We start from the raw sequence: 26,814 nt of genomic DNA on the forward strand, positions 1-26,814 counted from the left end.
GGAGAAACTTCTTTACTGTGCGGCTGCTGGAGGCCTGGAGCAGGCTGCCCAGAGATGTTGTGGAGTCTTCTTCTCTGGAGACTTTCAAGACCCACCTGGATGTGTTCCTGTGTGTCCTGCCCTCGGTGACCCTGCTGTGACAGGAGGCTTGAGCTGGATGATCTCTGGAGGTCCCTTCCAACCCCTAACATTCTGTGATTCTGTGACTCTAAGTAATTTCCATCTTCAGAAGAGTCCCTGTGGCCAAGGATCAGTGTTGGTATACAAAACTGATTCTTTTACATATCAGGGCCAGGTATGTGCCTAAGTAATGTGGTTTATGTTAGAGGAGAATAAGAATGTAACAGAGTTATCTTCAGTTACTGAAAGAGAACATTCTGGATGTTCTTCTCTGATGGCTTCCAGTACTGATTGCAAGAGCAGGTTGCCTTCTAGTCCTGATGTGTAACCTCTTTGCAAATCTTGTTCTTTTTTATTCTGTATGCAGATCTCTGACTCCACTCTGCATGCATTCACATTTTCATCCTCGATGCTGGGAGAAGAGGTTCAGCTGCATTTTATAATCCCCAAGTCCAAAGAGAGTCACTTTGTCTTCAGCAAGCAGGGAAAGCATCTGGAGAGCATGCGTCTGCCACTGGTCTCTGACAAGGTCTGTGCTGCTCCTGCCCACCTGCTGCCTGCCTGCAGCTTGGCCTGCAGCTGCAGACGGATGGTGCAGGTCTGGGCTGGGGTTGTCCTGTTGTGGTTTGGGTTTTCTAAAGTCTTTTGCATAATTCTTGCCTGACTGTCCTTTGAACTTGAGTTCTTTGAGCAGTCATCCACTTGGTGTTCCTGGTGTCCAGAAATGTGTTGCAATGATCAGTAAACTTCAAGTCCAGGAGAAACAACAAATTACCAAAAATCCATATCATGAATTACCTGATTTGTACCTAATGTTGCCAAAATATCTGTTCCAGCAGAATCTGAATGTAGTCAAGAGTCCTATCTTCACTCCATCGAGCGGGCGTCACGAGCATGGCCTCCTGAACCTCTACCATGCCATGGAAGGCATCAGCCACCTTCACCTCCTCGTAGTCAAGGAGTATGAGATGCCACTCTACCGTAAATACTGGCCCAACCACATCATGCTGGTCCTGCCAGGCATGTTCAACAACGCTGGTGTTGGTAAGAGAGCATCAGTGCATTGCTGGCAAGATAACCAAACCCATGGGGGACAATGTGCAGTATGGTGCTGAGGGACACAGCACAGCAACTGCTCACAGTGCAGCTCTGATCACAGCAGCAATGCCTGTGCAAAGTACACCGAGGTGTAAGGACTGCGTGGGGAGGTGGAATGCCTGTTTGGATTGATCTCTGCCTTCTCAATGGCATAGCTGACGTTTGGTAGGCTGTGTGCCATCCACAAGGGTCTTGACAGGCTTGAGAAATGGCCAGTGCCAACTGCATGAGAGTCAACAAGTCACAGGGCAAGGGCCTGCAGCTGGGTCAGGCCAGTGCCAGGCACAAATCCAGGCTTGGTGCAGAGTGGGTTGAGAGCAGCTCTGAAGAAAGAGCCTTGGGGTCTTGGTTGCTGAGCAGCTCCCCAGGAGCCAGCAGTGCCCTCCTGTAGCCCAGCAGGCAGCTGTGTGCTGGGCTGCAGCCAGAGGAGTGTGGGCAGCAGGGCAGGAGAGGGGATTCTGCCCCTTGGCTCTGCTCTGCTCAGACCTCACCTCCAGTCCTGCCTCCACTTCTGGTGTCCCCAGCACAAGGACATGGAACTGTTGGAGTGAGGCCAGAGAAGGCCACATCCAAGGGCTGGAGCAGCTCTGCTGTGAGCACAGGCTGAGGGAGCTGGAAGTGTTCAGCCTGGAGAAGAGAAGACTCCAGTGGGACCTTAGAGCTGCCTGCCAGTACCTGAAGGGATCCTGCAGGAAGGCTGCAGAGGGACTTTTCCTGAGGGTGTTTGGAGACAGGCCAAGGGAGAATGGTTTGAAGCTGAGGCAGAGCAGGGTTAGAGGGGAGCTGAGGAAGTTCTTCAGTAGGAGGGTGGAGAGACTCTGGCACAGGCTGCCCAGGGAGGTTGTGGATGCCTCCTCCCTGGAGGTGTTCAAGGCCAGGTTGGATGAACAGATGAGTCTAGGTCCCTTCCAACCTAAGCATTCTGTGATTCACTCATGTCCCTCAGCTCTGCTCTGTGGATGTTCATTCCAGACATTTTATCCAAGTCTTTTTTCAAACTGCAACTTTTTCAGTCATCTGAAGCTAAGTATTAACTGCAGCTGAACACTGGGGGCTTGAACTTTAGACTTCATTTTCATGGATGCTGAGGTTTTCCTGCAAGAAGTAGCTTCATGTTTAGAATCTTAGCCCCTTTTTTGTTCAGGATTCTTTGTTCATGCCCACAAACCCACGTTCTGCAGAGTCTGCTGAAAGGGCCAAGCTTCCTGGTATCTGCCTTTCGGCTCTGCTCATATGGACAGAGGGACGTAGTGAGTTCTCTTTAAGACACTGAGCACTCAGTTCATAAAAGGAAATGACTGCAGGTGTTGCTGTAGCCTTTTTCTGGCAGGAGAGGGTTGATGAAGGCCACTGAAGATCTCTGTATGTCTTCTTTATGTTCTTCCTTCAGGTGCTGCTAGGTTTCTCATTAAGGAGCTCTCCTACCACAACCTGGAGCTGGAGCGGAACCGGCTGGAGGAGCTGGGGGTGAAGCGGCAGTGCGTGTGGCCCTTCATCGTGGTCATGGACGACTCCTGTGTCCTCTGGAACATGCACAGCAGCCACGAGCAGTCCAGGTGAGCAGCCACCCAGCACTGGGTGCCCTGCACTCATCTGGCACAGACAGCAACACACCTGCAGGTCACAGGCTACTCAGTGGCATCTGACAGGGTATGAGAGACCAGGCAGCAGGACAAAGGCAGACAGCTGGAGCTGCTGGCCACACGCTGAAAATCCTGTCAAGCAAAGCAGCTTCCAGCATGGCTTTGCTGTAAGAACAGCTGGCTGTGCCCAACAGGCCTGGCAGACATTGTTAGTCACTCAGCTATCATTAGCTTTCTCAGAACTGTGCCTCTAGACATCAGATACCCTGTCTAAAGTGCAGCCAGGCAGCTCTTTCACTCACAGCAGCAGGAAGGCAGCAGATTTGCCTTGCTGACCAACCAACACCCAACCACCTGGCTCTACCCTTACATCCATGTCCCACAGTCAGTACCATCAACAAAGCTCTCCTTGTGCTTGTTCCTTGCCTAAAGCCATTCTTGCTTTCAGTGACTCTTTGGGTGATTTTTTCAATATGTTACTGCGCTGATTAATTTTGATTCAATTTATGTTTCTCAAGGAGAGAGATTATCATGGGATCTGGAGCTTTTCAAAGGCATTAAGCTCTTGCCTTTCTCGGCATTTATGTTGTCCATCACAGAGGGAAAAAGCCTTCCAGAAACAGTGCCTAAGGCAGTCCTTTTGCTAAAGTGTGTAAGACCTTATACACTGGTCTGATACAAGGTCTTCTAAGGCCTTACTCAACTGTGTAAAGCCTTATTCTGTTGCAAGACTCTTCCTGCAGTGATGGAATTGATGGGATGAGGTTAGGTGGCTGCTGCTCAGTCTGTGTTTCTGACCTTATTCTTACAGCATCTGCATTAAGGCTCTCAGTTGTCACTGGGATTTGCTGGTCCCTTGCTGACACACAGGTGTGTAAATGCAGAGTGTGTGTCCCCAGTACTGTTTGGATGTTGTGGATGATTGTGTTTTTCAGCCAGTCCCTGGAGCCTGGGGGATCCAACAAGAATGTGTCCCTGAAGAGTGTCCTCCAGCACATTGAAGCCACCCCAAAAATTGTTCATTATGCAATACTGGGTGTGCAGAAGTGGAGCAGCAAGCTGAACACCAGGAAAGCAAAGGCTCCCTTCTCCAGGTGCCACGTGCATGATTTTATACTGCTCAACATAGACCTGACCCAGAATGTGCAATATGACCTGAACAGGTAGGCACTACAGACTTCTGTGCTAAAATCATACCCCTGGCATGAGGACAGTCTTGTCACCAGAGTTCAGGTTGCTGTCAAGATAAACACAAAGGCCTTGTGTGAGGTGGTGAGTGCACAGGCACAAAACCAGAGGGACAGGTGTTGCATCTGAAGGAATCATCCAGGAAAGTAAACTTAGGGAAATCTGGGAGAGACAAGCCAAGAGACAAGAGCAAGGGAGGGCTACAGAGGACTGGGGAGAAAGAAGAAACTTCAGAAGAAAAAAGTAGTCAGGAAACCAAAAACAGAAGAAGCTGAAATTGCATCAGTTCCAGGAGGAGTGTGGAGCTTCCAGAGAGCCTGTCAGAGGCAGAAGCCTATTGCAGGACTAAGAACAAAAGTATAGGAGATGGTTGAGCTGTGAGGAAGGATTCCTTGCATTTCCTCCGAAGTCACCCATCCTCCCTGTTTCAGTAAGAACAGATCAATAAATAACTGCCCAGCTTCCCTTCCTACCCCTCCTCCCCTACCTCCATCCTGAAGCCTCATCCCTAGGCGTTTTTAAGGCCAGGCTGGATGTGACTGTGAGCAACCTGCTGTAGTGTGAGGTGTCCCTGCCCATGGCAGGGGGTTGGGACTGGATGAGCCTTGAGGTCCCTTCCAGCCCTGACAGTTCTGTAATTTGTACAAAGCACTCAGGGGGCTTTGCTGCTCGTCCGCATCACAGACTGAAGCAGTGTCTAAGTGCTAAGTGCTGCCAAGTGAATGCCCCATGGGGCATCTCCCCCTGCTCTCCTGCTGCTCTTCTCAGGGTTCCTTTGTGTTTGAGTGAGGAATTGCAGCCTGTCAGTGCAAACCAGTCTAGCCTGGCTTCCAGAGCTCTTGATGGGATGCACCCATGAGTGCTGGAGGAGCTGACTAAGGTTACTGCTAAGCTGCTCTCCATCATTTTTGACTGATCATGGAGAACAGAGGAGGTGCCTGAGGGTTGGAGAAAAGCTAATGTCACTGCAGCCTTCAGGAAGGACACAAAGTCAGCCTCACCTCCATTCCTGAAAAGATGATGGAGCAGCTTGATCTGGAGGTTGTCTTTAAGCATGTGGAACAATGGAAGATAATCAGGAGTAGTCTGCATGGATTCATGGGGGAGGAACTCATGCGTGACCGTTCTGATAGCCTTCTATGATGGTGTGCCCAGCTGGGTAGAGAGGGGAGGGCAGTGGCTGTTGCCTGCCTTGGCTTTGGCAAGGCTTTGGACACAGAGTAAGGTGGGTTGAGAACTGTCTGGAGGACAGAGCACAGAGGGTTGTGATCAAGGGTGTGGGGTCTAGCTGGAGGCCTGTGGTGAGTGGTGTTCCCCAGGGGTCAGTCCTGGGTACAGCCATGTTCAACATGTTCATCAGTGACCAGGATGAAGGGACAGGGTGGATCATCTAGTTCCAGCCCCCTGCCATGGGCAGGAACACCTCCCACTAGACCAGGGGAAGGCACACACAGATGCCCTGCAAAGTGAAGACTTGTTTGATGTTAAGATGACCAGAAGTCACTGTCCTGCACCAGCAGCACACTGAAGGATTCAGTCTTCAGAACTCTGTAGAGCATTGGTGTAGGCACCGTACCAGGTGTCCTGCAGGAAGCCCTGCTGGGCCGGGTGCAGTGCATCTCAGCAGCAGCAGGCTGGGTGCTTGCCCACAGCAGTGGTGCCTCAGCTGCTCCAGCCAGGCTCTCTTTGTGCCCAGGTATTTCTGTGAGGATGTGGACTTCAACCTGAGGACCAACAGCAGTGGCCTCCTCATCTGCCGCTTCAACAACTTCAGTGTCATGAAGAAACACATCCAGGTGGGAGGACAGAAGGACTTTGTCGTGAAGCCAAAAGTCATGGTGAGTGGGGGGGAGAGTGTGGGGCGGGGGGAGTAGAGGGGGAGGGGTGAGTGTGGGAGGGGGTGAGTGTGGGGGGTATGATGTGGTGAGTGTAGGGGGGTGATGTGGTGAGTGTGGGGGGGTGATGTGAGTGTAGGGGGGTGATGTGGTGAGCGTGTGGGGGGTGATGTGGTGAGTGTGGGGGGGTGATGTAGTGAGCGTGGGGGGTGATGTGGTGAGTGTGGGGGGTGATGTGGTGAGTGTGGGGGGGTGATGTAGTGAGCGTGGGGGGGGTGATGTGGTGAGTGGGGGGGGTGATGTGGTGAGTGTGGGGGGGGTGATGTAGTGAGCGTGGGGGGGGTGATGTGGTGAGCGTGGGGGGTGATGTGGTGAGTGTGGGGGGGTGATGTGGTGAGTGTGGGGGGGTGATGTGGTGAGGGGGGGGGGTGATGTGGTGAGTGTGGGGGGTGATGTGGTGAGCGTGGGGGTGATGTGGTGAGTGTGGGGGGTGATGTGGTGATGTGGGGGGTGATGTGGTGAGGTGGGGGGGTGATGTGGTGAGTGTGGGGGGGTGATGTGGTGAGTGTGGGGGGTGATGTGGTGAGTGTGGGGGGTGATGTGGTGGTGTAGGGGGGTGTGTGGTGAGTGTGGGGGGTGATGTGGTGAGTGTGGGGGGTGATGTGGTGAGTGTGGGGGGTGATGTGGTGAGTGTGGGGGGTGATGTGGTGAGTGTGGGGGGTGTGTGGTGAGTGTGGGGGTGAGTGGTGGGTGGGGGGTGATGTGGTGAGTGTGGGGGGGTGATGTGGTGAGTGTGGGGGGGTGATGTGGTGAGTGTGGGGGGGTGATGTGGTGAGTGTGGGGGGTGATGTGGTGAGTGTGGGGGGGTGATGTGGTGAGTGTGGGGGGGTGATGTGTGAGGTGGGGGTGATGTGGTGAGGTGGGGGGTGATGTGGTGAGTGTGGGGGTGATGTGGTGAGTGTGGGGGGTGATGTGGTGAGTGTGGGGGGTGATGTGGTGAGTGTGGGGGTGATGTGGTGAGTGTGGGGGGGTGATGTGGTGAGTGTGGGGGTGATGTGGTGAGTGTGGGGGGTGATGTGGTGAGTGTGGGGGGTGATGTGGTGAGTGTGGGGGGTGATGTGGTGAGTGTGGGGGTGATGTGTGAGTGTGGGGTGATGTGGTGAGTGTGGGGGTGATGTGGTGAGTGTGGGGGGTGATGTGGTGAGTGTGGGGGGGTGTGTGAGTGTAGGGGGGTGATGTGGTGAGTGTGGGGGGGTGATGTGGTGAGTGTGGGGGGGTGTGTGAGTGTAGGGGGTGATGTGGTGAGTGTGGGGGGGTGATGTGGTGAGTGTGGGGGGTGATGTGGTGAGTGTAGGGGGGTGATGTGGTGAGTGTGGGGGGGTGATGTGAGTGTAGGGGGGGTGATGTGGTGAGTGTGGGGGGTTGATGTGGTGAGTGTGGGGGGGGTGATGTGAGTGTAGGGGGGTGATGTGGTGAGTGTGGGGGGGTGATGTGGTGAGTGTGGGGGGTGATGTGGTGAGTGTGGGGGGGGTGATGTGGTGAGTGTGGGGGGGTGATGTGAGTGTAGGGGGGTGATGTGGTGAGTGTGGGGGGTTGATGTGGTGAGTGTGGGGGGGTGATGTGAGTGTGGGGGTGATGTGGTGAGTGTGGGGGGGGTGATGTGAGTGTAGGGGGGTGATGTGGTGAGTGTGGGGGGGTGATGTGGTGAGTGTGGGGGGGGTGATGTGGTGAGTGTAGGGGGGTGATGTAGTGAGTGTGGGGGGGTGATGTAGTGAGCGTGGGGGGGTGATGTGAGTGTGGGGGGTGATGTGGTGAGTGTGGGGGGTGATGTGGTGAGTGTGGGGGGTGATGTGGTGAGTGTAGGGGGGTGATGTGGTGAGTGTGGGGGGTGATGTGGTGAGTGTAGGGGGGTGATGTGGTGAGTGTGGGGGGTGATGTGGTGAGGTGGGGGGGTGATGTGGTGAGTGTGGGGGGTGATGTAGTGAGGTGGGGGGGGTGATGTGGTGAGTATGGGGTTGGTGCTGCTAGGGGTAAAGCCAGGACCTCCTTCCTGATGCTTTCCTGGCTGAGAGGGGATCTGATCAATGTCTATCAATATCTGAGGGCTGGGTGTCAAGAAGGGGCCAGGCTCTGTTCAGTGGTGTCCTGTGATAGGACAAGAGGCAATGGTCACAAACTGAAACCCAGGCAGTTCCACCTCAACATGAGGAAAAAATTCTTTACTGTGAGGGTGCTGGAGCCCTGGGTCTGCCCAGAGAGGTTGTGGAGTCTCCTCTGGAGGCTTTCAAGACCCACCTGGATGTGTTCAGTGTGACCTGCCCTGGGTGATGTGCTCTGGCAGGGGTTTGGACTGGATGATCACCAGAGGTCCCTTCCAACCCCTACCATTCTCTGATTCTATGATTCCCCTAGCAATAAAGAACTGTGTATCCTTTTATTTCATGCTGATCTGACATCTGCCATTCCTGGCTGACCCATGGTGGGTCTGCCACATCAGAAATAGCAAATAATAACTATTTTGCTGATTAGAAGTTGTTAACTCCTCTTCATTTCTTAGAAGTTGGGCTGGGTTTGGAGCTTGGTCTGTTCCTCTGACAAACACTCTGATAAAAGCAGGCAGGTGGTACTGCACTTGTGGTTATTGCTTCCAGCACAGCTACCAGATTCCAGTGTTTGCTGGTTTGTGCTGGCACAAAGAGACCTGAGGGAAGGCACTGAAAATTAGAACCTGCTGGAATCCACCTGGAAGATCCCAATATGGATCCAAATGGTGTGGAGATGCCAAACATTGTACACAGAGCACATTACACCTGTGCTGGCTTTCTGTGGAGGGCTGTTTCCAAGGGCTGCCTTCAGTCCAGGCCTCTTACAGTTCATGTCCCTGGTGCTTTTGGACACCCCCACAGCACCCCTCTTTTAAAAGCTTTCTCCCTGTTTCAGACTTCACAACTAAGCCCTAGGTTGGAGTGTTCTGGGAGGTGGTTTTCTGAATGTTCCTTCCCTTGTGCTTGCAGTGGAGCCTGTAGTGACAGACTGGCCTGTGAGAAAGCTCCACAGGAAACGTTTGCTGTGGCTGACTCCACTCCAGAGGGATGTTGTGTCCCACACTGCCCAGAGTCAGGCAGGTTTGAGGTCCCTGCTTGCTGTCCCTTCTTCAGGCAGGCAGGTGTCCACAGAAGTGCTTGGCAGCTGTGGAACAAGGAATTGCTTTATTTCTGTGCTGTGATGCTTTGTCAGAACAGAGCTGGGACCCTTGATCCTTCCCCCCAGCTTTCTCTCTGCCTGCCCTGTGATGGGATCCCTCCTCTGCTAGAGGGGCTCCTGCAGAGCAGCTGGGTTAGAAGGGGCTGTTTGTTGCAGGTTTCAGACAGCCTGGCCCCAATAATGCCCCTGCAGTATGTCTGTGCCCCTGACAGCGAGCACACGCTGCTGGCAGCCCCGGCACAGTTCCTGCTGGAGAAGTTCCTGCAGCAGGCCACCTGCAAGCTCTTCCCTAAGGCTGTCCACAACTTCAAGAACCCTGTGCTGGCCATCGACTGCTACCTGAACATGGGCCGTGAGGTACAGCCTGGGGAGTACTGGGGGGAGGGAAAACCTTCCCTTAACATCTCCTTTCTGTTGGAAACTTCTGCGATGATGTCTTGGGTCTGTAGGGAGTGAGACAGAAGCTCTTTGACACCCCCAAAAAAGTTAAAAGAAAATGGACTGGAAAGAATGGAAATGGAAATGCTGTTCACAAGTGTGTTCCCCCAGTACAAACCCACACACAATACACAAAACCACTAAGCCAACTTCATCCAAAACCTCCCCCCATGAACACCACCCCCAGCCCCCATCCCATACCTCCCTAACAGGCCCCAATGATGCAGTAAAAATTCAGCTTGCCAGCTCAAGGCCCTGCTCCCACACACAGCAGAAAGAAGGGATCAGAGAGAGGAAAGGGCAGAAACTCCAACCATGCCTGTTTATATATGGGAATAGGTGCAGAATTATGGGAATGGAATAACAAAAGATTACACTTTCTGGCCCACCCCTACCTGGACCTCTCTGGTACTTAGAGGACTTTCAGTTCCATGGTTTAAGATATCACAGTTCTTAAACCCATAACAGATGAGCTCTCAAGCATCAAGGGTAGCATTGGAAGGCTTTGGTCTCAAGCAGGGAGACTCTGCAGGGAGGTACGAGACCAGCTCTGCTGGAGGAGTTGGCAGGGAGGCCTGGCAGATGCTGCTGTGGGCAGGGCTGGGTTGATGTGACTGCAAAGGAACAGGGCCTGTCTGTCTGAGAGAGCCTTTCACATGAAGCACAAATGGAAGTGCTGCAGAGGATGTGTAAAAGCCATCCACAGAACTAGATCAGAGTTTTTGAACCTGTTGGTCAGCTTGAACTGAGTCTGCAGTGGGGGGAAAGTCTAACAAGGTTTTGTGTTGATAGATTTTGTGGAGGTCAGTGGCAAGACAGAGAAGAAACCCTTTAGTACAAGCAGCCATCAGGGCACTGACACAGTGCTGGGAGCCATTTATTTGCTGACTGTGGTCAGCAAGAGAAGACAGGGGCCAGTGCAGAGCTGCTCAGGCTTCAGCAGCTCAGTGCTGATGGAGTGGCTTTGTGTGTCTGTGTTAGAACAGCCTGCAGAGCCCAACAGTCACTAGGAGCAGGTGTTCACAGGGGAGCAGAAAACCAGAGTGAGCCCTGGGATAGCATCCTGCAGACCCACGTTAGACATCTGTCCTGTATGCTGGCTCCCAGGGCAGCTTTGCTTCATGCTGCACTCTGCTGGGGTTGTGTTTTCACCAGCACCAGCTGCCTCCTCTCTCCTCACAAGGTCCTGCTCTGTTCCCTGGCAGCCAGAGCTGCTCCATTCCCTGCCCAGCACAGAAGGGCTTCCTCTCTTCCCTGCCCTCGCAGGTGGCGATTTGCTACGTCAGCTCCCGCCCACACTCGGTGAACGTCAGCTGCGAGGGAGTCTTCTTCAGCGGGCTCCTGCTCTACCTCTGCGACTCCTTCGTTGCTGCAGACCTCCTCAAGAGGTTCAGGTTCCTGAAAGGTAACCTCCCTGCTCTGCTGGGCATGCTGCCTGCTGTCCTGCCAGCCGATGGCTTGGGTGACAGGGGAAGGGCGGAGGAATAACCAATTGCGTTAAACAGCTTCCTTGGGGAGAGTGGAGAACTTCTGTTGGTAACAAGGGCAAGCAACTGAACCTCTGCTGGGCTTTGGTAAAGTACCTTCAGTTAAGGATTTTGGACTAACATCAAATGGAAGGAGGTGCAGGAAAGCAAGGAGGGAAATGGGTGCAGGAAAGCAAGGGTACATGGAAATGGGTTCAGGAAAGCAAGGGTACATGGAAATGGGAGCAGGAAAGCAAAGGTACATGGAAATGGGTTCAGGAAAGCAAGGGTACATGGAAATGGGAGCAGGAAAGCAAAGGTACATGGAAATGGGTTCAGGAAAGCAAGGGTACATGGAAATGGGAGCAGGAAAGCAAAGGTACATGGAAATGGGTTCAGGAAAGCAAGGGTACATGGAAATGGGAGCAGGAAAGCAAAGGTACATGGAAATGGGTTCAGGAAAGCAAGGGTACATGGAAATGGGAGCAGGAAAGCAAAGGTACATGGAAATGGGTTCAGGAAAGCAAGGGTACATGGAAATGGGAGCAGGAAAGCAAAGGTACATGGAAATGGGTTCAGGAAAGCAAGGGTACATGGAAATGGGAGCAGGAAAGCAAAGGTACATGGAAATGGGTTCAGGAAAGCAAGGGTACATGGAAATGGGAGCAGGAAAGCAAGGGTACATGGAAATGGGGCAGTGAATGCTGCAGTCAGCAGCTTGAGAGTTCAGGGCCTGGGTGTTGCTGATGGAGATGAGAAATTCTGCTCTGGAAATCTGTCAGTAACAGCAAGAAATACTCAGTCCTGAAGCTTGGGGCAGCTCTTAGCTGGAGGATGCTGTGGTCTGCCCTCACCACAACTTTTTAGACCTTGTTAAACTCTTTGCCTTTGTCTCAGATAGCTCACTGCCATGGGGAGTCAGCACTGCTGAGGTGCACTGCAGAGCACCTGTGGTGGCATGGCTGCAGCAGCTCCCTGTGGTGCTGAATGAGGATGGTGCAGGTGCCAGAGGGCGGTGGGGGTGACCCTGAGCTAGTCCCAGGATCCTCAGTTTGGATTCTGCTCCTTCACCTTCTCAGGGCCCCCAGCACAGGGGCAGCCATGGTGGGGATGCTGCTGCCATTGGCAAGCCTCCAGAGCTGGTGTGGGCTGGACGTGGCCAGAGGCACCACTTCCTGTGCAGTTTCTTCTCAAAGGCAGGCAGGGGATGCCTGGCAGAAAGGGATCACAGAGGGGAGGGAGCTGGACCAGAACTTCCCATGGAGCAGGGGTGTGCTGTAGCACAAACAGAGCAATCCCTCGGGGTGCAGCTCTCCTGCTCATGAAGTGACTCAGCCTGGTAGCACCAGGTGGAAGGAGACTGCGAGTTTGAGACAGAGGCATGAGGGAATTGGTTCATTGTTGTCCTGCTGTGCTTCACCGAGGGCAGCTCTCATGCCTAAGGGATGCTCCAGCAGACTGTGTAAGGAGTCACTTGTGGGATTGACTTAAAGGAGTTTCAGCACTCACCTTGTACAACCCCAAATGTTCTTGCAGGGGGAGAGTGGAAGGTAGGCTTTATTCCTTTGGCATAATGATCAGTAGTGAGGGTTCAAACTATCCTCTGCTGCAGCTGAGGATCCCAGCAGCAGTGGGGCAGTGACCCAGAGCAGACCCCACAGCCCAGTCCATGCCTTCCACCACTGCCCCTGCTCCAGGGCTCCAGGCTGGCTGCTGATAGACCTCCCCTCACAGCTGGCAGCAGAGGCTTCTTTAGAAGATCTTAGGCAGGTGACTGAAGGAAATGGAGCTGTACCCTGAGAGCTGCCGTGCTTGTCCCCTGCAGGTGCCACGTTGTGTGTCATTTGCCAGGACAGGAGCTCGCTGCGGCAGACGATTGTGCGGCTGGAGCTGGAGGACGAGTGGCAGTTCCGGCTGCGGGACGAGTTCCAGACAGCCAACAGCAGCGAGGACAAACCTCTCTACTTTCTCACCGGCCGCCACGTCTAGGCTCGGCTGGAGCCGCCGGCAGAGGGAGGGAGAACTGCTTGTGACAAACCAAGTACAATCACTGTGGAGCAAAGTGCAACCTGTATTTATCTGGACTGCTCGGAGCGACTCCCCACAGCCGCAGCAGACAACGACCCCAGCGGCTACGGCTGGAAGGATCCCGAGGGTGTCCTTTGCAGGAGCCACACAGCCAGCCTGGCTGTAGCGTCTGGGAAGAGGACATCGTTTGGTTGGAGAGGAATCCTTCCGTTCAGCTAGGCCAGGGGAAGAAACTGCCCTCAGCAGCTGCTGGCTCCAGTGTGTGGCACGAAGCACAGCCCAGCAGGTGGGATGGGGGAAGCTGTGTGGGGAGAGCCCAGCGTGTCTCCAGCTCTGTACTGCGGTACAGGAATACTCAGGGGTTTGAAATGACAATAGAACAGATATTTGTACTACAAGGAATAGCCTCCTCTGTGCAGTGTTAGTTGAAACTTTGTAATTGTCTATGTATTGAAACTGTCCTTGGCAAAATTTCCACAGGTAGTCAAAGTTTACTACTTAAACCTGAACAAATCGGCAGAGGCAGGGCAGGCACTGTGCCCCCAGCTCCCCCAGCACCATCCTTGCACCCTGCTCGGCAGCTCCTCCCTGCCGCCGCTCCTCGCAGATGCTCTCCTCAGGTAGGGTCCCTTGCCAGCAAATCTCCTGCAGTTTCTTGTCAGAGTCTTGCAAACCTGTGGTTCATCCTCTTCTATGTATGGACACGAGTCCTGCTGCACACCTGGTGCCTTGCCATATGCAACTTACCCTCCGTGTCCCTCAGCTCCAGCTGGCGGCAGAGCTCGGCTCAGGTCCTAGCTGCGCACACCAAAAGGCCCTGCGGGAGGGCAGCGCTGCCCGAGCTGGAGCTGAGGGAAACAAAGGATGAATGCGACAGCTCCAGGGGGAGGGGAGGAGAGCACCCAGGTCGCTGGGACGGCTCAGGAGAGACTGTCCGGAAGTGAAGATGTTTGAATGCCTCACCCAAGACTGTCAGTCCTGTATTTGGTGACTGACCTCTAGATGCTGTCTGCACGGGCAGCTGCACGTTGTTCTGCCTAGGCAGGGTCAGTAACATGCATGATTTGCTGCAGGATGGTCTGGGTGCAGCAGCAGTTGGTTGTCAGGGTTACACTGCAGCAGGTTTGTGTTGATGCTCCTGCAGCTAGCTTGGTGATTAAAAATAATCATCAGCTTCCTGCACTTTGTGACCCCTTCACTGGAAAGCAAGCTGCAGTGTGTGCTTAACAGTGATTCAGGACTATCCATTTACTCCCCAAGAAAGCAATGAAATTAAGTTGACCTGCAGCTCACTGGAGAAGCAGCTGCAAGGCTGTGTTTTATTTTTTTTTTTTTGTTATGCCTAGTGTTAATGAAGCAACTTTTTTATCGTGTGAAAAGAGCTATTTACAGATGAGAAAATGTAATATATTTGCCAGAGGCTGAGGGGAACTGGTGTGCATCTCTGTGCTGATGGAGCTGAACTCTGAGGCTGTGAATGGAGCAGATGAAACCCCCTTCCTCTATTTCCTGTTTCCCTCAGACACAACCTGCCTTATCTGGTGTAGCACCTGGGAGCAGCAGGGCCAGCAGAGATGCTTTGGGAAGCTTTTAGATCCACACCTGAATGTATTCCAGTAGTTCTGGGTTTGCCATAAGATGGGCTTGAGGCCAACCCTGAGTCTTGGTGTGGTGTAGAAGGTCCAGGTGTCACTGTTCAGAGATGGTTTCCTTTTGTGTTTGTGTGTTTGATGTTTGCACTAAGCTCCTAAAATTCAGGTGCTGAGATTCCTATCAGGAGTGAGCCTTTTGGTGAAGCAGTGCAAAAGCATCTTCAGGGTTGAGGGTGCAGTCAGGACATCCATTCTTTGCCTTTACCAAGCAGCAGCAAACCCTTTCCTTACCCCTCTGCTGTGTGGGAGCAGGGCTGGGTAAGGCTGTGCCCAGGAGGTGCAGGCCTGGCCCTCTGCTGATGGTCACTGGCTGCCATCACTGACAGTGCCACCCAGGCAGGGCTGCTGCTCCCTGGGGCTGAGCCTGCCCCAGCAAGGCTGTTCTGATGAATGTATGCAGCTGGCCAGCTCTACACTGGAGCTGTAGATGTTCTGGCAGCTCACAGGTTCCATTTGAATGTAAGATGGAAAGAATCATCTGCAGAGCCTTTGTGTCTAACTTACAGAGCTGCTTTCTGTGACTTCTGGAAGAGGGTTCAAGATGTTGCTTTCCTAGTGTAAATTCTTTCTTAACCAAAAACCTTGGTGAATTTAGCTTCACTAGTCAGTCTACCTCATGTTATGTTTATCACCTGGACCTGTCCCAGCTGTGGCTGTGTTTATAATGTGGTTCATTAAATTGGAATCCATGAAGTGACCACTGCAGGCCTCCTCTCTCCTCACTGCTGCCCTGCACATGCTGCTGCTGTCATTCTCCCTGGCCAGCAGTGCTTGTCCCCCAAGAACCGCAGCTCCTACCAGGGACAGGAAGCTCTCTTGGTGACATTATGGAGCTAACCTGGCCTGCTGCCAGTGCTAGAGAGCTTTCCCCAGGGGTATGAGGGTCTGGCAGAGGCCTTTTGGTTCACTCAGCCCAGAGGGAGGAGCGAACCAAGCTGTAACTCCCAGCTTTGTCCCCCTGAGCTCAAAGATGGGCTTGGGCTGGCCATACTTCAGCACTGCTCAGGCAGAACCTAAGAGCAGCAGAACCACCTCAGTGCTTCTGAGCCTGCCAGAGGATCACCTTCAGCTTTTGTGTGCCCCTACACCACTCTTTTGACAAAGCCCTTTAGAGCCTGCTCAACACTCCCCTGATAACAAGAAGTCATCCCTGGAGGTATTTAAAAGCCAGAGAGCTGTGATGCTGAGGGCCATGGATTAGTGGTGGAGTGGGCAGTGCTTGATTAATGGCTGGACTTGATAACCTTGAGGATCTTTTCTGGCCTAGATGGATCTGTGTCTCTGTGTCACAGCTTGGAAAAAGCAGCCTGTAGAGACCAGAATTCAACACTAGTCAGCTATTGTAATGCTTCTGAGGTGGTGCAAGTGCTGTGCTCTAGCACCAGGCCAAGGCAAGGCCAGCACAAGACAAACAAATGAGCACCCCTCAGCTGGTGCTCAAGGCTGAAGGCATCACCTCGCACCTTGCTGTCACCCCTGTGGGAGCTGATCCTTGGAGTGTGATGCACAGTCCCTATGCAGGTAAGAATGCAGCACCTGTGCTCTCCAGAGGCTGCCTGAAAAGCCCTGGGAGTCCTGTTTCAGTGCCCCTTAGCACCTGGGGTGCTGTTTCAGTGCCCAGGCAAGCCCTGCCCTGCAGACCCAGTCACACTTGGTACCACCACAGAGTAACTTTAAAAAAAAGCTATCAAGTATTTTATTTTTAAACTATCTACAGTATGTACAGGTCAAGAAAGGCCACAGCAGTTTTTCAACATACAAACCCTTTAAAAGATTCTGAAGGAGTGACAAGTACCAAAGTGAAGTCCCCTAACCATGGTGCATACTCAGCCCAGGCCTTGGGGAAGGGCACAGGGGGTGGCACAAGTGTCCTGTGCTGCCAGCACCTGGTGGTGCACAGAATGCAGCCCAGCAGCCGGCACAGGGCTGTGAGCGGGGCCAGCCGTCGCAGCTGCACTTTCAGCTCCTCGCCTGGATGCAACTGAGCACAGCCTCAGCAACCCTCCCCAGCTGTGCCTTGCTGCTGGCACCAGGGACAAGAGGCCAGGTGTGTGCCAGGAGCACATCACCATGTTAGGAACTTCAGCCTGGCCTCGTCAGGGAGAGCTGAGTCTTTGCATTAGCTTACAGTCCACTATGAACAGTTTCTGCTGCATGTAAACATGACTAACTAGATAAAATACAATCAAACTTCTGCAAAAGTTAATAAAATAGCTTTCTGTTAAAAAAACCAGGAGTCAGCTGCGGCTGCACCGCTTACAGTTTAACAAAATAGCACAACCTGTGGGTTGGTACCAGTCCTGAGTTCACTGTGATAAAACTGCCCTGGCTCTGGCTGCAGGGCTGCACCCCAGGGCCTTTGGGCAGAGGCCTCCCCAGGGAGCAGCTAGGCCTGGTGCTGGCCGTTGAGGAAGTTGTAGACCAGGAACTGGCCGGTGCCGCAGTACTGGGTGGCGAAGAGCTTGCCGTCGGGAGTGGGGTCGGAGAAGGCAATCTCCTCCTTGCTCAGGTACGAGCCGTAGATGAAGTTGCTCCTGTTCAAAAGCAAACCAAACAAGGGGGTGCTTAGTCTGGAGAACAGGTTGAAGGGAGACCTCACTGATCTCTACAGCTCCCTGCAAGGAGGCTGGAGCCAGGGGGGTTGGGCTCTCCTCCCTAGTAACAAGTGACAGGCCTAGGTTGCACCAGGAGAGATTTGGGTTGGACATTAGAAGAAACTTCTTCCCTGAAAGGGCTCTCAGACACAAACTGTGAGCTGTGTCCAGTTCAGTATCAGGAATGAAAACCAAAGAAGGTTTGAAATCTCTTCAGCTCTGCAGCAAAGTGACTGGTGGGGCCATGGCTGCAGTCACTGAGATGCCAGCATGCCTATGGAGACAGCCCGAAGGACCAGGGCCCTGGGTTGAAAAAACATCTGACCCCTGGATGGGAGCACATCTTGGATTGCAGCAGAACATCTAAGGGCACAATCCATGAGTGAACCTCTCTGAAAGGGAAGATCCAAAGTGCTTCACTTCTTCCTGCAGGCCCTGACCATGTGGTTTGCTCTTCCTGAAGAGATCAGAGAATCAAGAGGCACTGCTCTGCTTTTGGCCATTCAGAAAACTGATCTGTGGGGAAGGAGGAAGCAGCTCCTGTCCTTGGAAGCAGAAGGAAGTCTCAAAGTTTTTAGTTCTTACCAGAAAAGCTCAGCTGTACTTGCAGAGCAAGCAGCAACATCCAGCACATGGACAGCTGCATTAAAGCAGGAGGAGACAATAGGAACAAAATCCTTTTTGATTATTCCCAACTTTATTCCCTCCTCTTTGTCTCCTCAGGAAGATGACTTTGCAAGGTTCTGCAGACTGCCTGACCAGGTTTGTGTGACTCCAAGTCAGCTGTGGAAGCTTGAGTGAAATGAGGCAGACATCTTCAGAATGGGCTTAAAGATCTGCCAGGATGTCCTCAGTGCTTGCCAGGATTCAGCTGCCTGCCAGCATCATCCCCTTCCAAGCACCTTTTCCTAGGAAAGACACTGAAGTGCCACCGGCAGCTGAGCAGCTCCAACTGCTCACTGCCATCAGACAGCAAAGCCTCACTCCTTGCCTTTCCCTTCTGCAGCTTCCTGGGTTCCCTTGTCCAGGCCAGCCCCAGAGCTCCTGGTGCCGTTTGCTGCCAGCGCAGCAAGGAACTAGCAGCAGGCCGAGCCAGCACCAACTGGCACCATGCCCTGCAGAGCTCAGAGGGAAGCTGAGACTTCTCACTAGCTGCCACCAACCACCACAGCTGATTCCAAAGATCCTTCAGAGCTGTAACTGAGGGAGCAAGGCCAGCATCACTCTGGGGAAGAAACCACTCCTTTAGAAATTGCTTTTGGGAAGCTACTGAATGCACACTTGAAACAGATCAGCCAAAATCAGCCAAAATTCATCAAGCTAATGTTTAGCTGAATGCAGCTTTACAGACAGTAAAGGGTCAGGCAGAATGTGATCCAGTAAGACCTTTCCAGTTGCTCCACCAGCCAGGCAAGATGCATTCTGCAGAGCTTTGCTCGGTTCTCTAAACATCCAAGAGGACTGCCAGGCCTTGGCAGACACCTGTGCCACAAACTCCAACAAGATGGAGCCAGCCAGGCACCTGGCACCAATCTGACAGCCCAGCAGCAGCAAGAGCTGGGTAGCTCTTGGCATTGCTCAGAGCAGGCAGTTAAACTTCTAGGAAATGTCAGTGGAAGAAAGCTAAGGTTTGGAGATTGGATATTTTTAACATTTCTCTGCACAGCAGAGTGGATGTTTGAGTCTTCCTGCAGAGCCAGCACTCAGCCTCCAGCTGAGCACACTCCCCACTGACCAGTGGAGCTCTGTGGGAACTGAAAACATCCCAGCAGGCTCCTGAACCCCAGTAAGGCAAAACAGCTTCACAGAATCATACAAACCACAGAATGCTTTGGGCTGAAGGGACCTTAAAGATCATCCAACCTTAAAGTCCCAACCCCCTGCCACACCTCCCACCAGCCCAGGGTGCTCAAGGCCTCATCCAGCCTGACCTTGAACACCTCCAGGGAGGAGGCAGCCACAGCCTCTCTGGGCAACCTGTGCCAGTGTCTCACCTCCCTCACTGCAAAGAATTTCTTCCTCATCTCCAGTCTCAATCTCCCCTCTCCCAGCTCAAAGCCCTTGTCTCTGTCATATCAGGACCAGTCTGGTGCACTCTGCTCTGCTCTCTCCCCCTTTCAACCTCCAAGGAGTGGGCATTTGGCCAACAGTTAGGTCAAAGTCCTTAACACCTGGGCAGCCTCATACTTTGACCAAAGCCTCTCATTTCCTTCACTCATGATTACCTCAGAGGAGTTCAGCCAAGCTCTGTGGCAACCTTCTGGAGCGACTCAGGACAACTGCCCTGAGCAGAAAGGTCTCTGGTACAGACAAGCTGCCGGTGCTGGTTACTGAACTCCACACAGCACTGGAGCTGCCAGCTGCACCCAGACCCACAGCCCCAGTGTCAGCAGCAGCTGGGGACATGCCCTGGCTGAGGGCTGGAGCCTCCTGCAGCCTTACCTGAGGCACTCGATCATGCGGGAGGCGACCTTCCTGCGCCGCATCATGCTGAACACCCAGATGCGGCTGATGCCGCAGATGGCAGGCTCCGGGGAGGTGGAGCAGCACCAGGCCTTCTGCCTCTCAAAGATCACCTTCTCATTCTCTGAGCTGACTTCTGGAACCTTCTCTTCGATGACTCTGTAGCCCTGCAGGTGATGTAAGTAAGAAGCTGGTCACTTGCTGGAAGCATCGCAATGACCGCTCAGGATTTCTCGGGGAGCTTCTCTTCATCCTTCCCTTTACCAAACAGGCTGCAGGGTTATGCCTCACTCAATTTATCTTAACAGCTCCAGTACTGGAACAGAAGAGATTAAACCAAAACCACCCTCTAACGCCTATCCAATTTAAACTCAAAGCCACATTGATCCAGTTCTTATTGCCACCTGTACTAAAGTGTTTGCATCAATTTCTCTGAGTGTGATTGTTTTGCTCCTTGTCTGCTGCTCACAAGGAGTGGTAGAAAGCAGCACCACAGCTCACAGGGGAACAGCCAAAATACAAAAGAAAATTTCTGACATCAGTTTTTTTTTTCACTGCAGCTGGCAGCACAACTCCTTGTCCTGCACAGCTCTGGCCTCTGCTGCCCTTTGCTGTGGAGCTCTTTGACTCTGCAGTGCTTCAGCTCAGTCCCACAGAGTCCCCACTTCTTCATCCCTGTCGGATTTGTCAGGTAGGGAGCTGGATCTGCTTGTCAACAAGCAACAGGAATGCCACAGCTAGCGGAAGAGTAGCAGAGGAAGCAAAATCCCAGCCCTCAGCTGCAGCAAGTTCTCAGCTGAGCAGGCCTGAGCCATGCGTAGGTCTCAGTGCCAGGTCACCACTGCCAAATGGCACACACACAGCTCCCAGCTGCTGAGTGGCTGGACAGCTCCTAGGGACTTCTGTAGCCTCAGCAGGCTGGAGAACACAAGCACCCAGCCCTGAGTCCTGCCCTTGCCCTGCTCAGGCACCTACCCACTGGATGTGTTCTGCAATCAAGCAGCCGATAACTTTTTTGTCATTAGAAATAAAAAGAAGAGTTTTGGTTCTAGAGTAACACATGAGTGGAGCCTGCTGAAATCCCAGGTCATTGTCTACCATCTCTCTGATTTCTTCCACCTGCCAAGAGAAGTTTAAAAGCTGTTTAGGAAGCAGAGAAATGCACACTTGGACAGAGCTCTGTATTTGCAGCATGCACCAAGGTCCCCAGAACACTGAAAGCTGTCCCAGGAGTCAGGGATGTCCCTCAGCAACCTGTGATACATCAGCCCCCACAAACAGCCCCTCCGTGAGGCTTGGCTGGGCACACACCTCTGATCATAGAAAGGCTGGAGTTGGAAGGGGCCTGAAAGCTCATCCAGTTCCACCCCCTGCCTTGGCCAGGGACACCTCCCACCAGCCCAGCTTGCTCAAGGCCTCATCCAGCCTGGCTCTGAACACTGCCAGGCTTGGAGCTTCCATGAAGTCCAAACATGAATCAAAGGGTAGCAGAAAGGATGCAGGGTAAGTGTGAACTATGATGTTCTAGCAGTAAATGAAGTTCAACAAGGTCCTGCAGCTGGGTCAGGGCAATCCCAAGCACAAATCCAGGCTGGGTAAGGAGTGGCTGAGAGCAGCCTGGAGGAGAAGGCCTTGGGGGTGTCAGTTGGTGACAAACTCCCCAGGAGCCAGCAATGGTCCCTGGCAGCCCAGAGCCAGCTGTGTGCTGAGCTGCATCCAGAGCAGGGAGAGCAGCAGCACAGGGAGGGGATTCTGCCCCTCTGCTCTGCTCTGCTCAGACCCCACCTGCAGCACTGCCTCCAGTTCTGCAGCACAAGAAGTATGTGGAGTTGGTGAAGCAGGTCCAGAGGAGGCCACGAAGATGATTAGAGGCTGGAGAACCTCCTCTATGGGGAGAGGCTGAGAGAGCTGGGGCTGAGAGTTCAGCCTGGAGAAGGCTCCAGGGAGACCTTAGAGCAGCCTTCCAGTACCTGAAGGGGCTCCAGGAGAGCTGGGGAAGGACTTTTGCCAAAAGCTGGGAGTGACAGGACAGGGGGATGGACTGAAGCTTGAGGAGGGCATTTAGACTGGAGATGAGGAACAAATTCTTTGCAGTGAGGGCGGTGAGACACTGCCCAGGGAGGTTGTGGATGTCTCCTCCCTGGAGGTGTCCAAGGCCAGGCTGGATGAGGCCTTGAGCAACCTGGGTGGTGGGAGGGGGTTGGAACTGGACAATCTTTGAGGTCCCTTCCAACCCACCTGTTCCATGGTTCTATAACTAACACCTGCCATGCACACCAGGGTTTATGAGCACAGCAAGACACTCACTTGCCCTGCTCTGAGTCTCCACCAGTGCACTGTGCCAAAAGAGACACAAGACATGACACAAATGGGAGTCATCTAAAAGATTATAAAATACTATTTAGGAGTATAAACTAAACCCCAGCAGATTCCCTCAGTGTCCTGAAGGTGAAAGAATCAGCGTTTGATCAGGCCCAACAGAGCTGGTGCAAAGAGGAGGAGGAGGATTGTTTCTGCAGCTGTGGGGAAAGCTCCAGACCCCTGTAGCTGCACCAGCTTCAGCTGCACAGGTAAGCAGTGTGGCCAGCAGCAGCAGGGTAGAGATCACAGCCCTGGAGCAATTGTGAGGCCACAGCTTGAGCACTGGGTTCAGTTTTGGGGCCCTCACTCCAAGAAGGATATTGAGGGCTGGAGCAGGTCCAGAGAAGGGCAACCAAGCTGGGGAAAGGTCTGGAGAAGAGGGCTGGGGAGGAGCAGCTGAGGGAGCTGGGGGTGGTTAGTGTGGAGAAGAGGAGGCTGAGGGAGACCTCATTGCTCTCTACAGCTCCCTGAGAGGAGGCTGCAGTGAGAAGGGGGCAGCCTCTTCTCCCTACTCTCAGGTGATAGAAAGAGAGGAGATGGCCTGAAATTGTGCCAGGGGGGATTCAGATTAGATATTAGGAAATATTTGTTTGCTGCAAGAGTGGTCATGGATTGGAAGAGGCTGCCCAGGGAGGTGGTGGAGTCCCCGTCCCTGGAGGGATTCCAGAAAGGTGTGGCCATGGCACCTGGGGACAGGGTTCAGTGGCCATGGTGGGGTTGGGTTGATGTTGGACTGGGTGATCTTGGAGAGCTCTTCCAATGCAAACAATTCCATGATTCTGCAGGGGTTACACAAACTTCCCCAAGGACACTCTCACCACTTCCATGCAAGCACCCCCCAAGGCCAGGCCCCCAGCCCCAGTCCTTCCGCCGTACCTTTTTAAGCGCGTACTTGGGGTCATCAGGAAGAACCATTATTATCTTTCCATCGGGATACTCGGCCAAAATCCTCTCCTTTTTCCAACCCTAAATAAAACAAACATTCATCTAAACCATGCACAGGATGGATGGACTTCCACAAGCAGCAATAGCACATCCTTTGGCTAAGACACTGAATTTATGCAGAGACGTCACAGACTACTCGGCAGCTGCCTTGCTAGAGAAGGAAACTTCAGCTAGCTTTTGAAAACAAGCACAACAGACACAGGATGATCTCATTTCTACCACAGTTCATACAACAGCCTCACTACAGCTAGAAACAATTTCTCAAAGTGTCTTACAAATTTCCCAACAGGATTCATTTTCTTTCCCCCAGGACTGCAGTGTCAACTGAATTTGCAGACAAGTAGCAGAACTCGGCTCCCATCGCTGCTTTCCAAACCTATGCCAGAGTTATTTGCCGAAGGGCAGTGGGGGGGAAGAGCCCTCAGGTTTCCAACAGGGATCCCTTTGGAACAGTTACCTCCACAAATACACACTCAGTTTTAATGTCTGGCATGCGAAAGACCTCCAGGAGGTGCTAAGTGAACTGATCTGGCATGCAGTTGCCCAGAATGTAAGGAATAGTTCATATTTCTTTGTTGTTGTTCATAAATGTTAAAGCCACAAGAAGGATACTAGAAAAAAATTGATAACTACCTTCTAAGAATCTAATGGGGAAGGAGGCTACGTTGTGTGTATCTGAAGTATAAACATACTCAAAAAAATAGAGGTAATTAACTCTTCTTCAGATCCACACTCGTGGTGAATAATGAGCAGTACCTGCATGGGAAAAAACAAAACAAAAAAGCCACTTAAATCTAGTAAGATGGGACTGGTAGATAGCAGAACTCAAGTTGCTTTGATGGGACCTAAAAATACTGAATGCAGAGGTAACTCCAGGCACTAAAAAGGCTGATCTACAAGTTTTAGTCAAAGCAACTGTAAATCAAAAAGCCTTTGAAGAAACAATACTGCTGGAAGAGTTCTCCTTGAAATCTGTACCTTCCCATGGTGTCCAACCACCGAGTCTGGCCCTCAACCAGTGCCATGTAAACTGCCAACTGTTACAAGACTTCATCTGCCTGCTGATTTGATCCCCTTACTCCTAGCAAGACATGAAGAGAAGGATTCTAGGAATTCAACCACTTGCTGGATCTCTCTAGACCTGAGTCCAGCACCCAGCCCAGTGCTGGCTGCAGCACAGCCACCACATGAGCCCTGCCTGCCTGCTGCTCCTCAGCAGCAGCTGCACTGAACACCAACACAGATGCAGATCCTGTTGGAGTCTGTGCACATGATGGTCTCCACGCAGAGCACAGCAAGCAGCAGTGTCACAGCATTCAGGTAAGCAGCAAAGTGCAGCTTGTGGGACTGTGACACACTTTTGGAGACTGCTAGAAAAGGCCTGAGGAGAGGCAGGCAAGGATTACTGCTGTCCAACCTCTAACCATCCCCTCTCAGTTCTTTGTCTTTTGCCTGCCTGTTTGCCCTGCCCAAGCTTTCTCTACCCTATTTTAACCCAGCTGTGGCCATCACTCAATGCAGTGTGTTTATAACCCCACCAGTCTGGCACCCAGAACCTTGCAGGGCTGAGGCCAAACAGAGCTCTAAACTCTAGTCTGCAGGCCTCATGCACAACGTTCCCCACCCTGAATGTGGGGTTCAGGCATCTTGTTTGCTACAGCCAGGTACTTCCAACAAAGTGAAATCCAGTGGGGGAAAACATTTCTGAACATCACACTGCTGTTTATACTTTCAAGCAAGAAGTCTAAGGAGAGTTCTGTACCCATGTAATAACTGACTCCCTAGCACTGAGAGCTCAGCATTTTCACTCTTGTCCACCTGTTCTTTTGCTTCAGCAATTCAGATCCTGGGACCACCACATCCACAAGAGGAGCAGTTTCTAAACTGCTCTTCTAAACATTTTGGACTTTATTCAGAAATGTCTCTTTTGGATGAAGCTTTCCAAAAAGATTCTGCAAAGCTTAGGCTTCTCCAGGCTGTTTTGTGGAGGCATTTTAAAGCCAACTTCCTTTGGTACTGATGCAGCTCTGAGGATTTCAGCAGGAAAAATTAACATTTCCTATAAGGATCTGCACCTTCAGCATCCTTCTTGTTCAGACTTGGCCTCCTTTAACCAGACTGGTCACAGCTCTGTCATGCTCTAAGATAAAGGAAAATGTGCTACAGCTGCAGCTGCCATTGGTCCTATCAGTTACCTACACAAGCTGTGCTTTAGTACCAGGGACTTGCATGTGAGCTAAAGATTATTTCCCTTAACATACCTATTTTTTTTTAACCAAACCTGACAATTTTAGCACTATTAAATCACAATACAACAGTCTGGAAGGTATTCCAAGCCCTGAGAACTAAAGTAGGACTCCTTCACTCAGGCAGATGGCAAAGCCACCTCACTGCAGTAAGAAACAAAAGCATTGTCTGCAATGGCAGGAAAACTGCTTTGCCTTTCACAGAGTCACAGATTGCACTGGGTTGGAAGGGATCCTCAAAGGGCATCTTGTCCAACCCCCCTGCACTCAGCAGGGACACCTCCAGCTAGAGCAGGCTGCCCAGGGCCACATTAAGTCTTATCTTGAATGTCTCCAGGGATGGAGCCTCAACCACCTCCCTGGGCAACCTGTTCCAGTGTCTCCCCACCTCATTGAGCAGAACTTCCTCCTGATGTCCAACCTAACTCTGCCCTGCTCCAGTTTCCAACCATTGCCCCTTGTCCTATCCCCACAGCACCTTCTGAACACTCCCTCCCCAACCTTCCTGAAGGTGCCCTTCAGATATTGAAATGCAGCTCTAAGGTCTCCCTGGAGCCTTCTCTTCTCCAGGCTGAGAAGAAACTTTTAATTGACACTACTTTAAGGGCATTAAGAGTTCTTTACTGTGGAACCAGATGTCCAAGCACTGATAATATGTTGTCAGTGATGCTCAAAGATGTTAAAAGGAAAGCTTTCATTCCCCCCAGGATACATGCTCTGTCATTTCACTGCTGCTCCCTGGCACTGAAGTGTGTGCCCACCACAGAGAGGCATTGCACCATATAGCTGGGCAGAATGGTGCTGTGCAGAGCCCACTGGTGAGTAAGAACTGCTGCAGCACCCTCCTCCCCTCCATGGCACAGGTACTTATCCTACAGCTGCTTTGAGAACAGAGGGCACTTAACTCACTTCCATCTACCTCTAATTTAAACGAGGCTGCAGCTTGCTGCTGCTTGTTAAATGCAATGGCAACAGAGTGACAGAATAAAGAAGTCATCCAGAAAGGGCCACACAGAGAAGCAGCTGCTCCCACATCACACTCAGCACTGTGCTGGGTGCTGCTCTCACTGGGTGCTGCCAGGTGTGCAGCAGTGATGGACAGAGCTGGACAGAGGGTTCCAGCATCAGCAGCATGGTCTCCACAGGAACTAGGCTCTGCTCTGAGTTTAAAATAATCTGGAGGGCAGGTTTGGCTGTGAAAGCACAAGTCAGAAGACAACAGACTGCTTCCCATGCATTTCTTCATGCTTTGGAAGTTCTTATGTGGGAGCAGGGAATGGGACAGCAAACCTGCTGCCTTTCTACACACCTGTACTCCCTGCTTCTTGAATACAGATACAAAATCAGGGCATGTTTTCTTCTTAGACTGTGTTTTTCCTCAAAACCATTGAGGTAGTGAGGAAAAAGTGGTGAATACTGTGCTGGTCCTCACTACCAAAAGCATGTTGGAAATCTTCCCCTAACAATTAAGTTCAGTATGAAGTGTTGTGCACTTTTACCCTTGATGATGTGTAGACAAACAGCAATAAAGAGAGGAAATGCTCTATATGCTGCCACTACAGCCTCCTGTCTCCCACCACACCTTCTGCCCAG

At 52.2% G+C, this 26,814-nt stretch overlaps 2 protein-coding genes across 2 annotated transcripts in view; one reads left to right on the forward strand and one right to left on the reverse strand.

Moving 5' to 3' along the window:
* Window positions 1-12,921, forward strand: part of GREB1L (GREB1 like retinoic acid receptor coactivator) — a 75,609-nt gene extending 62,688 nt beyond the window's left edge. Inside the window, exons 25-32 of the mRNA XM_054394709.1 lie at window positions 488-649; window positions 960-1,164; window positions 2,609-2,774; window positions 3,737-3,964; window positions 5,686-5,827; window positions 9,185-9,385; window positions 10,733-10,871; window positions 12,758-12,921. Coding sequence (XP_054250684.1) covers window positions 488-649; window positions 960-1,164; window positions 2,609-2,774; window positions 3,737-3,964; window positions 5,686-5,827; window positions 9,185-9,385; window positions 10,733-10,871; window positions 12,758-12,921 — 1,407 coding nt within the window. The remainder of the gene's footprint in view (window positions 1-487; window positions 650-959; window positions 1,165-2,608; window positions 2,775-3,736; window positions 3,965-5,685; window positions 5,828-9,184; window positions 9,386-10,732; window positions 10,872-12,757) is intronic.
* Window positions 12,922-16,327: 3,406 nt separating this feature from the next.
* ESCO1 (establishment of sister chromatid cohesion N-acetyltransferase 1) overlaps window positions 16,328-26,814 on the reverse strand; it is a 40,884-nt gene continuing 30,397 nt past the window's right edge. The window contains exons 9-12 of the mRNA XM_054394680.1: window positions 22,907-22,996; window positions 20,645-20,788; window positions 19,649-19,836; window positions 16,328-17,146 (exon numbers count right to left, since the gene is read on the reverse strand). Coding sequence (XP_054250655.1) covers window positions 16,999-17,146; window positions 19,649-19,836; window positions 20,645-20,788; window positions 22,907-22,996 — 570 coding nt within the window. The 3' untranslated portion in view covers window positions 16,328-16,998. The remainder of the gene's footprint in view (window positions 17,147-19,648; window positions 19,837-20,644; window positions 20,789-22,906; window positions 22,997-26,814) is intronic.

The sequence above is a fragment of the Indicator indicator genome, chromosome 31, assembly GCF_027791375.1.
Source record: "Indicator indicator isolate 239-I01 chromosome 31, UM_Iind_1.1, whole genome shotgun sequence".
Classification (NCBI taxonomy): Eukaryota; Metazoa; Chordata; class Aves; order Piciformes; family Indicatoridae; genus Indicator; species Indicator indicator.